At 42.3% G+C, this 18595-nt stretch overlaps 1 protein-coding gene across 1 annotated transcript in view; it reads right to left on the bottom strand.

Annotated features, from left to right (window-relative positions):
* Positions 1-589: 589 nt before the first annotated feature.
* pacrg (PARK2 co-regulated) overlaps positions 590-18595 on the bottom strand; it is a 139099-nt gene continuing 121093 nt past the window's right edge. Inside the window, exon 5 of the mRNA XM_053335140.1 lies at positions 590-750. Within this exon, the coding sequence (XP_053191115.1) occupies positions 590-750 (161 nt within the window). The remainder of the gene's footprint in view (positions 751-18595) is intronic.

The following is an 18595-nucleotide window of genomic DNA, read 5'->3' as shown; positions in this document are numbered from 1 at the left end:
AATTATGTTAATTAATCAATAGGGAATCAACTATGCATCTTAAACAGTCTTTTTAAAAAAGTGTAGTTCTGTGCTTTTATACATTTTGTAAGTGTGTGTTTTTGATCGAATGCATGCCACGGTTTTAAATAAAAGTCATCATGCGTGGAGGGTTTGTTATCAGCTAGCTAAATAAATCATAGTTATAAAAAATCAATAATACATGGAAAACATATCAAATTCACATGTTTATTTTAATGAGAGGAAATTTGTCAAGTTTAGATTGATATTAACAAGCTATGGTGATAAATATACAGATACAGAGAGAAAATACTTGCATTCATGAATGTAATAGGGCTATAAAAAATATAGGCTGTTTGAGTGGAGTGGAGGAATGAATGCTGGTTCGTGGAGGGGTAAAAGTATGGTTCAGACACAAAAAGATAACTAATTGAGTGAGTGGAGATAGGGGGATAGGGGAGTGATAAAGACAGAGATAAGAGAAGGATTTGAGTTAAAGAAGGAGTCAGGAGGTACATAAGAACAGATAAAACACTGATACAAAGGTCAAAAGTCTGCACCACATCGGTAGTGATACCCCTCCCCCCCTTCAGTTAATCATGCAGGACTCATAGGTGGGCACCATGTATTTGATGTTTATGAAGGCGTCCTCCCCTCCGTAGCGCTCAAACACCTCCAAAGTCTCCTGGATCAGATCACCAATGTTTTCTCTCTTCTGCTGGCTGTAGTCGATGCCATCTCCAGAGTTAACTAAGGGTAAAGTGATAGAGAGAGTGACAGACAGAATGTGAGAAAAAGGTAAAACACAAAAATAAGTTGTATTTTAGCTCAGTCTGGGTGATTGCAGGCTCTGAGGTTGATGTCAGGGCTCACAAAGCACCACCTGTGGCCTCGCCGCACTGCTTTTGCTTCAGACTGAGTTGGCAAATGCCATCCTTCCATCTGACTTTAAACCCAATGGACAGACTGAATTTAATTTACTCCTCTTATGCTGTGGCCAGTTGGGACTCAACAGTAGAAGACTTTTTAACTGTTCAGCTGAAAGTTTAATGAGGCAGCCTGCAGAGAGCAAGGCAGCGTAAAGGACACACAAGCCAGTGATGGCTTTGCTGTTGCAGAGGCACAAGCAATGACCTGGAGTCTCACTCCACAGGTAGGGATGTGTGTGACACTGGTGTTGCTCTAAAATAAAAATCTGAGATGGAGAGCAAATTCAACACAATCAAAGAAAAGAGTCTGTTGTGTGTGTGTGTGTGTGTGTGTGTGCGTGTGAGTGAATTTTTTTTGTTGCATATCCCAGGTGTTTATGTGCATGTGTAGTAAATGGCAAATGGAGAACATAATACACTTGTGGCCAATCACAATACAACAACAAAGCTGCAGAAATCCCCTCCCCCATGACACACACACACACACACACACACACACACACACACACACACACACACGCAGACACAGTGCAGTAAAACACACAATAATGTACAACAGAACCCTAGTGCGCTGAGGGAACTTGTTATCGAAAAAACATTCCTGAGGTGTCCAGGCTCTACTCCTTTCTCCTTTTCACCAGTAGACACACTTAGACACGCACACACAGGCACACATACGCACACACACGCACACACACACACACGCGCACACACACACACACACACACACACACACAGACACACAGATTGTGACTTTATCAGCGCACAGCAAACTGCCAATCTCTTGCCACTGCACTGGGGGCTCAAAACACTTTACAGGCGGAGGTAAATATAGAGAGGAATGAGGCACACACACAGTTTTCCTTAGGCTATAGAATAAAAACAAATAAATGAGTGAAGAGAAGAGAAGAGAAGAGAAGAGAAGAGAAGAGAAGAGAAGAGAAGACAAGAGAAGAGAAGAGAAGAGAAGAGAAGAGAAGAGAAGAGAAGAGAAGAGAAGAGAAGAGAAGAGAAGAGAAGAGAAGAGAAGAGAAGAGAAGAGAAGAGAATACCTGTGATGTGAAAAACTAACAGCAGGACTTTAAGGAAGACCCCTCAGCCCCTTCTCTTACTTCTAATTAGACCTGGAGAGAAGGGGACATTAAACGTCTCTCCCACTTCTTTATAACACTGTCCTTTATTCTTTCTCTTTTCTAATCTCTCATCTTCCCTGACAGACTCAGCCTTCCTCTTCTCTTTCTCTCTCTCTCTCTCTCTCTTCGCCTTTTCCACCCATCCATGGCCTCCTCATTAAAACACAAAGAGAGCCAGTCCCATAAAGCGGGCTGTTAAGCAGTAACACATCTATGATCTCAGTCTGCTGCACTTGCTTTCTACTCAGGATCCGTTCTCGTGTTTAACATGAAAGTGACAGGGAAGAATTCTTCTGTCGTGCTTTGACCGTCAGTCAGCCCAAACATACAAGTTGAACAAACCCGGTCTTTATTTAGTGGCTACTTACTGTTTCCCTTTTAGAGAAAGAAAAAATGTATATGTTCAGGATTGCAGCCGCCTTAAAGAAAAGCTGCTTGTATCTAAACTCGGACTGTGTTTTATTCTTGAGCTACCCACAACACAGGCATATGGACCCTAGTAGTTAGCAAAATCTTAAATAGCATCTAAAATGCAGGCATCTGAGCAATAAAAGAAAAAGAAAAAGGAAGGCGAAGCAATCAGTGAGGAATGAGGACCACCATATGCTGTGATGTGTGTAGCTGGAGCGGGAGAGTGGTAAAAAGTGAAAAATAAAGTGACCCGAGTCAGCTGGGTCACTCTTACATGCAGGCTGTTTTAGCTGCGTGTTGTATGTGTGTTACTGTGCGTGCATGTATGTTAGTGTGTGTTAAAAAGCTAGGCCTGTGCAGAGCCACCCCCTGTTAGTGTGGAAATGAGCAGCCAAAGCAGGCCCAGAGGGAGAGCTTGGCCTTCAGTCTCAGCTCAGACCCGTTTACTGGCGCCTGGAGGGGAGGGGGGGCAAGGAGGTCCTGCAAGGGGGGAATTGTTGCTGTTATTATAGTGAGCGCTTCAGTCTCTTCCGACTGCATTTCTACTGCTGAGCTGTTAACATCTGAAGGAAGAGGGCAGAGGAATATGCAAAGATTCTCAATATTTAAAGAGCAGAAAAGGGAGAAGTGTGTTTAAGGAGGGATGGAGAAAAAGGAAGGAGGGGAGGGGTGAGGGTGTTAAAAGCTGCCTCTGCAAATGTCCTTCAGCAAAATAACTTTCTCTTTCTCTCTCTCTCCTCATTTTCTTCTTCATTCCCCCTCCTGCCTTTTTTCTTTACTCCTCTCTCTGTCTCTGCTTTCGGCAATATCCGCAATTCTGTCTAGAGAAGGGGGGGAAAAAATCCTTAAAAACAATCATAATATAAACTTGCGCTCTGTGAACAGAAGGAAGCCCTAGCAGGAGTTGGCTGTCTGTTCCTCTGAGGAAGAGGAAGGGTCGATGCATGCGCAGGCAGGGGAGGATTCTCGGCGCAGCGACATTTGCTACACAGAAGGTGGAGGAAGAAAAGGAAGGTGGCAGAGAAAAAAAGTGCTTTGTTCCTGCCTTTCATGATAAAATCCCGGGATTTGAGGGGTTTTTAGTACATAGACCACAAAAGTGTGTAGGAGAGAGGGAATAGGTGAAAGATAAGGGAGATAAAAGGAAAGCATCCTATCAATCTATCTATCTATGCATCTATCATGTCTATAGCCAGTATTGTTATATAAAGCCCTTTGTGACTCCAGAGGGAGCTGCACTAAGTCTTTTAAATTGCCTCAAGTGATGTCATTTGGGTCAGCGTCAGCGTCTCTCCTGGGCTCTGTGGTGATTTCTGCCAAACCCCGCCACAGCAACTCTGCACACAACAGCTGCAGCCTTCCTCCTCTTCCTCCACCCTGCTCTTTCTCCATCCCTTATTCCCCACGGTCCTAAACAACCTGTCTTCCCACATCAAGCTGAAGACAAGCAGTCACAGATGCAGACGGAGCTCGCAGTTTCCTCCTAACTACTTCCAAATAGATTTTTAGGGTCTATATACTGTGGACAAATTGGGTCTGATTTATGATTATATTATAATGCTTTACTGTTCCTCTTTCTGACTGAGGTTAGCTTGCTTTGTGTGTATGTTATGTTGATATAATCCCATCTCATGTGCTGTGCCTGACGCACCCCTGTGACACGCACACCGCAGCGGCTTTGGGAAGTTTAGCTCAAAATTCCAGAGCTGTTTCAACATAATATCAGCCGACCTGCTGTTGTTTCTAATCAACTTACCCCTGATTGTGGAAGTTCCTTATAAAGCAGCTTACAGAGGAGGCCCCCCGACACAATAGAGCTTTGATCATAGCAGCCAGATGCAGAACAGAATCAATGAATACGAGAGACCCGGTCGGTTCTTTTTTCTCCATGGGTTTGGCCTTGCTTGAAAAGGGAAATGGAGGAATGTAGGTTATGAGTGTCATGGACTAACTCGAGTTCCAGGAATATTTTGTGCAGAAGTTGATCGTGGCTGCACAGCTGAGAGTGTTATATGAGCTATGTGTTGTCATTCTTTGTTATCACAGTGATAACCCTCCCTTTCCTGATTTTTTCCAGGGCATAGAGAATATACATTATCCTTGGCATCACCATATTTTATTACATGTCTTCAACTTCTTTTATGATGCAATCACCCTATTTCTCCTTGTAATTCATTGGGAAATATGTTTAAAGAGAAACGATGCTACTTTTAAATGTAGATCAAACAAGTTTGATTCCTATGAAAACAAATGATGTGCTACACTCACCTTAACTTTCATTTGGGACACCACCGCCCATTTTTCTTAAGTGTTCGGGGAAGGAAGTACGGTCATATCTGTGTTCCCAAACAGGAAGGTGTAAACAAAGGTTCAGAGTGGGTATGGAGCACACCCTCCATAACACAACTTTTTTTTATTTCTAATTTTAGCGTTAGGGGCTGAGGTTCAATATCTTAACATTAGGAGGGTGAATGCTAACAAGTAACCTTAAGTAACCTTTGAATTAGTGTTATCTAAGCTTTTGCTAAATAAACCTAAGTAGCTGCAACAATAAGGTTATTAATCAATTAGTTGCCAACTATTAAATTAATCACCAACTATTTTGATAAGTGATTCATTGTTTTGAGGATCTTAAAGAAAAAAAGAAGTTCAAATTCTCTGAATCCAACATCTCAAATATAATATTCTCTGGTTTCTTTAGTCTTCTAAGATAGTAAACTAAATCTATTTGTAGACAGTTATCAACGTTTTCCACCAATTTCTGATATTTAATGGACCAAACAACTAATCGAGAACTTCATCGAGAAAATTATCAACAGATTAATCAATAATGTAAATATTAATAATGTTAGTTGCAGCCATAAACCTTAATTACAAAAAATGCCTCTTAGTCTAGCATAAGTAGGTTTGTATTTGTTATAATGCCACTACTGATAGTAGCCGCACATATCGCCAGACAAATCCAAATTGCTTTCATTTATTTATGAGTCTTTTGGTGAATTCAGTTTTTTTCTTGTTGCTTCTGTGAAAGAAGTCATTTATACATTTATGGTATTATAAAAATGACTCTTTATCATAAAAGTCTGTGTAGATGCTTTTTTCTTTTGTGTCCACTGAGGGAACAGAAGTGTGGTTCACAAACCCTTCCCCTACAGATTCGGTTTAAATGCAGAAATAAAAAGAAACTACAGGTAGAAATACTGCAGGCCATGTTTTATCTCATTTAGACTTTTTGTGGGATTTTCTCTAAATATCTTTCTTTTTATCAGTGGTTGAAGTTTCTCATAACTAAATTGTTCCTGAACTAGGGGGCAAATGTGATCACAAGTGATCTCTCTGCAACATATTTGAGATTGATTCTGATGGTGTGATTATGAGTTGCACCAGTAAATGTTTGAACAAACGTTCTAATTCAAATGAAAGTGTGTTCAAACTTTTGACTGGTGCTGTACATTCCAGCCATATGCATAGTAGATACAGAGGAAATATGTGGATACTATGTGTGAATCAGGCCATGAGGACAGGGAGAGGGTGGTGTTGCATGTGTGACAGGTGTGAGGAGGTGGTGGGGACTAGATGGGGCCACTGGAGGAGGTCTGTGCTTAACAGCAGGGCTCTAATTAAAAGGGCCTCACAGTTGGGCAACAGACAGGCCTCTCATAAAGAGACTCACACTCTAGCAGAGAGGTGGGAGAGACCAGGTGTGTGTGTCTGCGCGTGTGTGTGTTTGCATGTGTGTGTGTTTGCGTGTGTCTACGTGTGTGAGATAGAGACAGAGTGTGCTTATGTGTGCGTGCCTAACCACAGGTGTATGTGAAGGAAAGGTTGCAGACAGAGCAAGGGAGTATCCTAACAGTGTGTATGTGCATACTGAGGTAAATATGTTTTTGAGGGTATTCTGCGTTTACGTACAGACACGTATACGTGGAGTTGCACACACACGTGGAAAGAGGACAAGTGTGCTTATATGATAATGAGAGAAAGGCACTGTGTGTGGAAAAAGAGAGAGAGAAGGAGAGTTGATCATGGACTAAATGTGGAGAAAGAAATATGCTGATCTTTTATTCAGCAACAAGTAAAAAAGACATTGAGTCGGTTATTCATGCTATCAGTACTTCCAGTGTTCCATTATTGATGCAAAAAACACGATTTGATGTTTAAATTGTACAGATGTTATTAGCTCTACATCTGATAAAATGTAATGGACTAAAAGCATTAAGTATCACAAAATGCAAATACCTACTTCAAAATGACACTTGAGCAAGGTGCAATTCCTTTGTTTCTTTCCACCTCAGCTTTGGTATGTCCCTCCTCCAAAGTCTCCAGCCCCCTTTTCCCCTAATGGATAAGCCAGAGGCTGATGGACAGCACAGCTGTGGCTCACATACACAATCATGCACACACAAATACACACATAGACACACACACACGCACACACACACGCACACACACACACGCACACACACACACACCTGGAGCTGGGCCCATACCCACTATGTTGCTTTTCCATCTCAACCTTTGTGTTTAATCAATAACAGCATTTCAGCTTAACACAGCTAGCCTCAATGAGGGCTGCAGCTTCAGCCACACACACACACACACACACACACACACACACACACACACACACACACGCATATCCACACACACACGCATATCCACATGAGGTTGTGAGCAGAGAAGTAAAACAATAGGCTTATGGTCAGCAGTAGTTTATTAAACCCCCAACCTCTACACCAGCCATCATCTGACTGCTCTTACTTACTGAAGTCCAACCTTTGCTGTAGGTCAGTGATCTCATTTTCCATGTGTTCATCCAGCCTAGCAGTGTTCAGTCTATACGCTCGCTGCAACTCGGTGCCATTTCAACCCAGTGAAAGTTGGACGGCAAAGCAGTACGCCAGGTGGAGGAAAATGTGTCAAGGTCAGGTTTCACAGCAGAAAGTAAGACCAGAGGAATGTGTAGACAAAGTTGAGACAAAGATGTAACCTGCTGATGATGCTCCTGAGCTGCACAGGAGCTAAAGCTGTTAGATTCCTATCGATCCGGCTCCCACCGGCTTACTAGTCTACATCTGTACATAGGTATACAGGAATTGAATTCCAATTCCACACTTCCGCCAAAATCGTGCCATGTCTTTGGCTAATCTTCCCTGAGAAATCCCAGGGTGTAGGAGGGATTCAAAGCCCTGCTGAGGCAAGGTGGAAGAATCAGTCTTCCACACCTCACAAAACCGTCTTCTTGCTCCTTTCTTTTTCAATTAGCCAACTAGACCTAGCCATGACTGATAGCAATATCAGTTTGCACCATTTAGTCATGGCATTAATGCACAAAGAGGGCTCATCTTAGATGATGGATCAATGCTATTTTCCAAGCTGTTACCATGTCCATTATTGTTTCAATTACCACCATTCAGATAATGGTTATCCCAGTGCCATCTCATCCAATTGTAGCCTGATACATCTGTGAATCAGTTTCAGTATGCTTGTCCCTGGTCTGAGGGAAAGAGTCATCTCGTGTTGCAAGTATATCACACTAATGGCTTAGATGGGGAGAAACTTTTTAATTATTTTCAATTTAGAGTCCATATTTTTCAGGGTGCACAAGTCAGTTTGTGTTGCTGCAGCTTATAAATGATCCCAGAGACCTACTGAAGTAAAGGTTTTTATCCATGCCAGAAAATACAAAGCACTTCTTATCACTGCTAGGGCCATGCATAACCCAGCAGCACAGACCCACACCACAGTCCACAGGCAAGTCTACACACTGCATTTGACTGCGCTGCACAACAAGAAGCTGCAGCTGCTGATGTTTCTGTAAGATGTGGATTCAACTAGAAATACATAATCTTGAATGAAACAAACATGCCCAACAGACCATTTTCTCCAAAGAGATGTTTTAGATAAGTGTGGGATTGTGGGTTAACAAAAGACAAAATCATTGAGATAACTGCAGTGGTGCAAAATACACACTGGTTCTTGTTAAATGCAAGATTAAAAACTGATATGATTAGAAAAAGTGCTGCAGCTTCGGCTGAAGAAATGCTTTTTGTTATTTCATCACCCATTTACACACGCAGACCCCGCCAAAAAAAAGAAGAAAAAAAAATTGATAGGAAATGAACCAACGCTTTTAACAGTACAGCACACCACAGAGGACCTCGCCTTTCCCACTCTGCGTGTCTGTGTCTCTCCCTGGCTGGAAGCAGTGTCAGTGCTGTCAGGTGTGAGTCAATGCCGTCAGATGCGATCTCATTACGCCAGCTTACCTCAAGGTTAGCAGTGGGCTGCTGGCTAGGCACAAAATCGATCTGCACCAGGGACAGGCGCTAAAGGCCACTGCGGTGTGCTGTGCGCAGACCAAGACAAAAACAAACACTGCGCTTTGAAATGCAAAGGCCCACTAATTCAAGCAACGGCACGTAACATATATACACAGAGATCTGAAAGCACACTGTGATAGAGTCTGGTGCCGTGTGGAAGGGGAGCAGATTCATATATTAACATATTGCGGGGAATTACGTTCCTCTCAATGCAAGAAGTCTGCAAACATTTCAGCGGGCAGCAAACTGTGTTTTATATTTAGTCAGTGGTCAAAATACTAGTTTGCTTTAGTCATACAGATCGAGGAAGAACTCATTACCACAAAAAAAGCACTCAGTCGTGTCACTTAAAAGGAGGTCCTGAAGTGAAGAACTGTGCAAGCATATGACTTCATGCATATTTAATCAACACCTAGCATGTGACATGTCCCACAGTTTATGTGGGACATGTCACAATAACATCCCAACAGCACAGTCCTCTCTTGATGTTGTCTCTTGTCATATAAAGCAAATGAAATGTTTACTGAGAGCTGACAGCAGAAAGACTGTCTTATAATATGTTGCGAGTTTGACAGGAATCCAATACCCAATGACATGTTTTTTCACCCTTCAATCCATCAATCAGACCATTCAAGTTTAAAGAAAATACTCACCTCTAACATAAAGTACCTTCATCTGAAAATGACAGGACACTATTCCTTTCTCAGATCTGAGAACATATAGATGTCAAATTAATGGCTGTCACAGTTAATTTAAAAAAGCAAGGAATAGTTTTGTTCCTATTCCGGGTGGTTTTTGACCTTCAGTACCAGAAGCTAATGGTGAATGAATTAATATTCATAGGAAACAGCTTGGTAAGTGTACCTTTGCTCTGGTAGCAGGTGTCCATACGTGGAGGTTACTGGCACCTTGCTAAGGCTGGGCCCTCATTTATACATCCTAATGTGCACTGAGAGCATATGTTTAAGTTGCTACAACTGCTCGTTTTTCCCCCATTTGTTTATATGCAGGTTCTGAAAAGCAGGGTTGTCCATTTGGTGTGTAAATCTCAGAAGGCTGTCCAGTAGTTGATTATCTGTCATGATGGCTCAGAGGAAGTTACTCGTGTTTGTCGCTATACAGTGTCGACACACCATATGTGTTTTTTACGCATGTCTAAACAGTGCTGCAAAACTGTAGAAACCGCTTCGAATGCTCCTAGTTTTGCTAAATGGAGAATCCACCCACATTTGGTGCTCTGCAGTATCTTCTTATCACAATGAAATGTACTGAAATAAATGTATATGTGGCACAATAATGCAATTCATCAATTTGGCTGGTAAAAATATTCTGGGCCAGTGGATTTTTTCATTCTCCAGGTGAGTCAAAAAGTTAATTTCAGACATTTTTATGTTTGTTTTTTGTTTTGTTTTTTTTTGGGGGGGGGGGGGGGGGGGGGGGGTTTAGAAAATTTACTTTCCTTGAGCACTTCTGAATATAAACATTACAGTACAGCTTGGACACAGTGCAGATGTTCTGTTTTGTTTTGTCATTAACATCTATACATTGTGCATTTGGGCATGCAAACACTATATATATATATCAACACTAAAAGACAAACACAGTGAATGAACAAAGTAATGAAATATGAGGTTAATGTCCTGTGGAGGCATCTTTTGATTGTCACAAATAAGAGAAGGAGGAAAAAAGAGTTTCCTAATGGAAGGAATTTCCTTGTGTTGCTTTCAGTGAATTGAGATGGATTTTGATGTTTTTGTATAAAAAGGGCGCTTTGGTTTTGGTTCACTTTATGATCTCACACACACAAAATCAAAACAAAGGGGAGAAATCAAATAGAGGCGCAACTGTAATTCAATTTGAATGATTGACAATGAAAGATAAAGGCTGGCACTGTGTTGAGGCCTAAGCTTCTTCAGGTTGTGAGTGAAAGCTCAGCTCCTCAAATGCCACCCATTCAACTGTACTACAAACAAAAAGATAGGACAAAGCATTTGTGGAGATGTGGAAAGAAGAGTTCACATGATTACAAAACAAATTAGAGGCAGGCCTCAGATGACACCTGAAAGATATAAAAAATGGATAAAACAAGCTGCTGACAGTGGAATGACCTGGACAGCAATGTGAGGAATGGAACCAGAGGAATCACTCTCATAAAGACAGCAGCATATGTCCAGACAAAAAATCATGTGGGCTTCTGGTGGAAAAACTGACAAAGACACAGAGATGGAAGGAGAGAAGGAAGAGTGACAGAGAGAGAGGAGGTCGAGCGGCGAAGCAAATTCAAAGAGCAAATCCATTTGTCCCCTTCACTCGTCAGACGATGAACATTTGAAGTGACATACTAATTTAAGTCAGTGACAAATCAAAGTCTATCACTGATATTACCCTAAAGTGCAGTGAGTATCCTCTCTGTGCTTCATTTTTTTGCAAGTCATTGAAGGAGTATGATTGTAGTTTAAACTTCAAAGGAATAAGGTGTGCTTTAGCGCCTCAGTCACGCTGTATTATCTCCACTCACCAAAAACAGTGTTGTTACTGCACTGCGTGAAAATACAGGCACACACACACACTTGCCTTCACACTCGTACGGGAACATGGGAACGCATGCACACACACACACACACACACATACACACACAGAGTTATGTCCATACACCATGATGGGCCTGGCTAATAAAATCACTTTAGTCTTCATAACCACTTTAGCCTTGGAAGCTACCATCAGTGGAAGGACAAACACACACACACACACACACACACACGTACAGGAACGAACGGTGAGCGGTCCAGCCCTTCCATTAGCCTAATGAAGTGGCTCCCTAAGATGGATGACATGACATCACCTCCAACACCAATCACAATATCACCCCTAAAAAACCTTCCACTAAAAGCCTCATCCCTCCCCCGACTCACCCCCTTCCCCCTCCCCCTATTCCCCCCACCAATTGGTGGCTGCACCAAATGGACGATGAGCATTCCAGGGCCCATTCGGCCCCCTCACAACACTTTTATTGGTGTGGTTATTTATCTCTTTAATGCAATTGGCTGGAGTGGATGCCTATGGATGCGGAGAGCTAGTAAATCATGGTGGGCTGGGTCGGCAGTGTGATTAAAAGAACTTTGGTTCAACAATGACAATGGCACCGAGCGAACTGCACGCAGTCTGTCTGCATTTAGAGCAGGGACGAGCAGGGAGAGGCTACGGGAAGCCGGAGGGCAGACATTTATGGTGGATATAGACAAGATTAGATAAGATATTCCTTTATTAGTCTCACAATGGGGAAATTTGCACACAAATGCGAATACATTTAAAAATGCACCTCTTTCTTCTGCATTTTGGCCTTCCATGCACACTGCTATTTTCCAACAAGTGAGAAAGTGAATGTGGATAAGAAATGCCAAACTTACATTACAGTGTTATATATGCTTACATACAGTATGTTTGTCATGTGAATGCAGGTATTTCACTCATATCATGTGATAAACCTGCTGGTGCACTCTGTTCTGGTAACAGCCCACACCCACCTGCCCACCACCTACCCTCCTAGAAGGACAAAGAGAAGTGTTTATGAGTGGAAGGATGCAGGTACAGGCATCCGTAAACAGTCAGTGTTTTACAGGCAGCGGCACGGCCCGAAGGCCTGTCAAGGTTTACGGGTTCCCAGGCCCTTTAAAGCAGAAGTGTTTAAGTGTGGTATTTACATAAAGCGGGCCAAGGTGTCGGTCTTAACCTCACACCAGTAAAGTTAGCGGCTGATAGGCTGGGACTGGCCTGTCATCAGAGAGGGAATGTTGCTGAATGACAATGACAGACCAAGATAATGATACCTTCCTTTATTTGTGGATCTAAATTATATATAAATCCTGTTTGAGAAATACTGTTATGATCTGAAGGCTGAAACAATCTCAACATAACAAAGGTATGAGGTAAAAAGGTAAAATACTGTATGTTTTACTCTTAAGCTGCAGCATGTGTTGTATCTCAAAAGCCTATAGCTCATAAAGTATAAACTATAATACCACAGATCTTTGTTGTATATGCCATTAAATTAACACTTTCTCACTCAGTTCCAATTTCAATTTGGCTTCAATCATCTCTGGACTTTCTACTGGCCAGCTCTGTCCCTTATTCTCCATGCAGCTTCTATTTATTTTTTGCTTTCCTCACTCCACAGAGAGAAAGGCACAAAACTCATGAAAACACAATAAAAGCTTTGGAAATCAGGCTTGGCTCGTACAGCATGTAAGTGTGTGTGTGTGTGTGTGTGTGTGTGTGTGTGTGTGTGTGTGTGTGTGTGTGTGTTTATGTATGTCACCTTTACGTTATGTTTGCTTATCATTAGCAGATGTCCCTATGAGGTGCAGTCCAAACAGAAGCAGAGGGAGAGAAGGGAGCAGAGGAGGGAGGATAGAGGGGGAAGGGGGGTATTGAGATGTGCTGGAACAGCAGTACCACCCTGATGTGAGTCATAGGACACACTGTCAGCAGCCATCCAACATCACACACTGACTCATTACGCTGGAGGAGAGGAGATGACAATAGTAGCCATGATCAAGGAGAATGGAAGGGGTGCATCAGTGAGAGACAGACAGAGAGGACGCAGTTGGCGTCAGCAGTTATGGCAGTGGCACTTCTCTCAGTCCTCACAAATACAACCACAGCAGAGCTCTCCATACATTTTTCTTCTTAAGTGATTGCTGTTGAAACTCATCCATATCTTACACATTTCAGTTGGGGACTGTCCTCCCAAGAAAAACAACAATATCAGTAGTTTCAGCAAATGCCTCAAAAACAGCATCCACATATGTTCAAGCCCCCCACAGCTGTAGGAATTATAACTTTCACCCGGCAGGAACACCAGAGGTGATTTGGGTGAATGGAAGGGCCAAGAAAACATCCGACTTTAACACAGGAGATTTCTGTTTCAACTGTGTTTTTAAAAACAATCTCAAACCGTAACCTTTTCCTGACCGTAGCCATGACACGTTATGTTTTTGCACCTAAAGCTAATTGAACCTTAACCATAGCCGTATCAGATCAGACAATGGTTGTATTTTTGCAATGATACGTGACAATTTAGGAACACACTAACAAATCAGGTTTTCCTGTCAGTTAGGGGAAATAAGATGAGAAAATGCTTATAAACTATTTATTTCATCATTTAATTTAGAGGGCTTGTTCAGTTGAGCTAGTTTCACTTGTGTGTCTTTACAATACGGGGGAAAAATAAACCTTTGTTATATGTTTTGTACTTAATTAAAAGGTCAACAGATTTAAACAACTGAATTTGCCTTGTTGCTGTGAACGCTGGTAGGAATGAATGTTTACTGTGAATGTTGAAATCTGACTCAAATGTTTATAGTCAAGCTAACTTAAAGGCCTCAATTGGCACACTTTACTTTTTTTTAGCTGTTAGCTGACTGTTTGCTTTTGGCAGCCAATCCATAAACTAAATTATATGTGCCTGCAATCTTCTGGCATGAATTATGCTCAACTATAAACAATGTTTTGAATGCACATTTTAATTCTGTGCATCAAAAAACTTGAACAAACAAGGGAGACACCTTTAAAACAGTTTTTCCACTTGGTTGAGGCCAAAAAGTTGTTAAAAAACAAAAGCAAACCATGAATAGAAATAAAGACTGAAATAAACTGGCCGGACCTTCTTCCATTTCATTTTCTGATGCATCAATGGCATATTTATCCCACCATCTGCAACATGCCTCTACTCTACCAGATAGCCCAAACAATCCAGGTTGGTGAAAAAAACAACAAAAAAAAAAAAAAAAAAACCCACCACCTGCTGTGATGACAAAGAAGACCGATTCAGAACATATGCTGTAGCAAATGCCATCTCAGGTGGGAAGCAAAAATGAAATGCCTTGATGTACAGAAAAGATACTTGCGTTCATTTAATTATGTAATAAATCTAAGACCCTGTTGAGAATATTCTCACAATGTAGCAGTAAACAATAGAACAAGGACCCATTAGCATTTCATTTTGCCATCTTTATGGAGAAATTTTCAGGGACTTAATCACATATTTTGTAATATCCTCCAGTTGAAACATACCCCTAAAGGTTATAGAGCACTGCATGCATATATATGAGTGTTTGTGCTGTGTGTTACATGATCATGTATGGTATTTGAGTGGGTCGTTGAGATTTGAATTATTTCACTGTTAGGTCCCCCCACAACAGAGGACCTCATGTCACAGTCATTCGTCACCATGCAATCTCTATACAATAAACACTACCCCCAGACAAATACAGAGTTTGTCTGGGGATATGTTGACAGGCTTTATTCATAAGATGTGTGTATGTGTGATGCGTGCATGGCATGGCTAGTTGAAGCTTATATGTTTTCCTCATTGGAGGCTGATGTTTGTGTCCATGTAGTCCCTGGGCTGAGCGCTGTCCCCTGGCCAAGTGGAAAGCAGGACCATTAGGTCGGTGGAGAAGGACCATTTATTTGGCTCTTTTCTGGCTGTGGCTGTATTATCTGCCGTGATGCTATTTGTCTGAGACCAGCCGAGCCGCCGTTGTGACAGGAGGGGGAGATGAATGATGGGCTCGAAGACACGGCCAGTTTTGCTTCGCTGACAAACTGGGGCAAGAGCTGGAGGGATGTGGCGAGAGGAGCGAAGAGAAAAGAGCAAAGGGGTGGAGACAGGGCCGGGAATGAAAACATACGGGAGGACACTGCGGTAGCCGCTCGCCAGAGGACACAATTTACAGCACCTGTTGGCTGTGATTGATCAAAGGAAAAGAAGGGAGGGTAATGGTGTGTGTGGTCTGAGGCTGGATGGAGTGATGGGATAGTGGAGAGGGTTAAAACCAGACAACCAGAGAAAATGGAGTGTGTGAGAGAACAAGGGGGATATTAGGGTTGAGGAGGATAATAAAGACGGAGTCAGGAGGAGTGAGGATACAGAAAGAGAGAGGTAGCAAGAGAAAGAAAGAGAAGGGGGTGAATAAAGAGAAAAGGTCATTGGTGCAGGAATGTGTGAGGAAAAGAGACGGAGGGAATATATATTTGTCCCTTGATGGGAGTGTGTTAGAAGTCCATCTGTGGAGAAATGAGATCAGTAGCTGACTTAGTGGTAGAGGAAGACTTTGCTACCCTGCGGCTTACACACTGACTCAACACCCTCTCCTCCGTCTCTCTCTTTCGCTCTCTGGTCTCATACAACCTGCAGCACATTTAATCTGCTGGACAATTCTGTGTGTATGTTCAGGCTCGTGCGCATGTGTGTGAGCGCACATGAACGCAAGCAAAGCCTTATTACCCAGGCAAGTGTCCCACTCCACCTCTCCATCAATATGACCAGGCCAGTCTCCTCCACTCGTCTGTCCTCACTATCTCTTTTGCTCCACCCCAGCTGAGACCACAGAGGAATCTCCTCATAGAATCACCCACTAAATCATCTATCCAGCCGACAGACACCTTGGCACACACTCTTACTGGGAGCTTTCATTTTCAATCTAAACACACACACACAGGACAGAGAGTGGGCATGCATGCACATATGTGTTGGGGAAAATAGTCAACAAGAAAAGCAAAATTCCTCTCGTTTGTGCATATGTGCTACAATGGATTTGCTTGTATTTGTGATTAATTACAGGAAGGTGTATGTGCAGACTTGAATTGGATTGCACTAACTCTGTTGCCTGTGAATGTTCTCAGTAACTATAGATGGTTTCAAATGAGTAATTTAATTATTTAAATTCAATTAAATAACATTTAAACTTAAAGGGGTTGTATCATGCACATGTGTCTATATTTTTAGTCTGGGGCTCTACTGGTATTTGCATGATTTACATTTCCCAAAAAACTCCTTCTTTATCTTATATTGGACCTTGATGCAGCCCCTTACTTCAGTTCAGCCTCTATCTGAAAAAGGGCCTGTCTCTTTAAGCCCCTATCCTGATCATTTGTTAGCTCCCTGAAGCTGCCCCACTGCAAATGTCTGCTGACTCTGCTACATGAACAAAAAATAGTTGCCATAGTTGTCAAAAATAGTTGTTTCTTTTTCTTTGTCTTTTAATCAAAATAAAAACGTCTCAAATACATCTGTATATGTTCGAGCCTGAATCCGATCTGAAGAATATGAAAGTCAACAATACAAACAGCTTCTGGAACAATCTGAACAACAACCGTCGCAACAAAAGGCTGCAGACTGGACGGCCGTTTGTGGGCATGCACGAACGATCTGGCTTCAGTTCGATGAGGAAGTAGAGTTACTTTGCAAATGGAGAGTAAGGAGCAGGTCTTACGCCATTCTTACATACATTTGCTTCAAGTTTTGGACATGTGACCGTGTAAATATAGACATCTGATATAATCAGAGTATATAAATGAAACAAAATCACAAAAAGTATGTTATATCCCCTTTAAAGCGACTCTTACCTTTCTTGCATTTCACACAAAACTTGAACAGCAGCAACCCCTCCTCTCTCCTATGTCCCACCCCCACACTCCCTTCCCCTCCGCCTCCGCGAACGCGCACTACAATAGTTTTCTGATATAGTTTTCTTTTTCCTCGTGAGAGCGGCTGGAGGAGGAAGCCGTTTCCCACTTTTGTCGGTCATTGTCAGTCGCTACTGTCTGTTTATGGCTATCTCCGTGGATCATGGATGTATATTACTCTTCCTTTTCCCTCATTTTAATTTCATTATCTGAATAAGCAAATAGTTTTCAATTCAAAACGTTAAACTGCTAAACTTAAGATGTCTCCTATTTGTGCACTGGAGGCTTCAAGATTCAACATCACACTTGTGTAAGTTGAATATTAAACCATGATCTGTTCCAAACTACTTGTGATGTCACATGTCATGCTCATAGACCCACCCCTAAAAATGGACATTTGAATGAGCACAAAACGGCAACAACCACGGCTTGAAATCAAAGTCCCTTAAAGGGCAATGCCAGTGGTGCTGCCCCATGCTACATGCTAGCTACTAGAGTCCCATTCAACTTCTCATATCAAATACTAAGTCAATATTTATGTAGGAAAAAAACCTGTGTAGTGCACCTTGTGATACGTAAATCCTCACTTGGTAAACACTTGAAGTTACAGTATAACTTGAAGTTACAGAGAGCTAGTACAACCGGCTCGTGCACTGTGAGTGCATGTGTGTGTGTATGTGTGTCGTCTGTCCAACACTTTCATCTCACATGCAGGTTACCACATAAGCCACAGGGCCAACTACTGTTATACTCAAACCCAACACACATGGTACTCCACCTAACTCCTCAACACACACACACTCACATAACACAGCACAGGTTTTCTCCTCCCAAGAAACCAGATGAAGAGAGAAACAGACCTAGGCCTAGTGCTGGAGTGTGCCAGAGGAAAGCTGGGGGGGGGGGGGGGGGGGCGCAGATTAGAACGCCCAGGGGCTCTTGAGGAGGAAAAGGAGGAAGAAAAGGGGGGAAGAGAGATGAAACACGTAAGGAGTAGCAGTGGAGGAGTTAGCTTCAAGCTCATAGTATCTGACTGAGATTACTCTGCCTCTGGGCTTACCTGATTACAGCACAGTGCTGGAGGACAGTGAAAAGACGTACGCACATGGATTGGCATGCACATGCACACACATACAACTGAGGGCCTGAGGGTCCAACAGGAGCTAGCAACTGTAATTTGCTTTTCTGGATGGATTTGGACATCATGGTGGACTGTTTATGCCTACAAGTGCTTTTTTTGTATTACATAAGGTGTGTGTGCGTGTTACATTCGAGAGGAAGAAACACATCAGATGTATTAGTGAGTTCACCAAAGCTATTCCTCCTCCT

This window comes from Scomber japonicus, chromosome 16 (assembly GCF_027409825.1).
Source record: "Scomber japonicus isolate fScoJap1 chromosome 16, fScoJap1.pri, whole genome shotgun sequence".
In the NCBI taxonomy this organism is placed as follows: Eukaryota; Metazoa; Chordata; class Actinopteri; order Scombriformes; family Scombridae; genus Scomber; species Scomber japonicus.
Note: the sequence above shows the minus strand (reverse complement) of the source record. Positions and strands in the feature narration are given on the sequence as shown.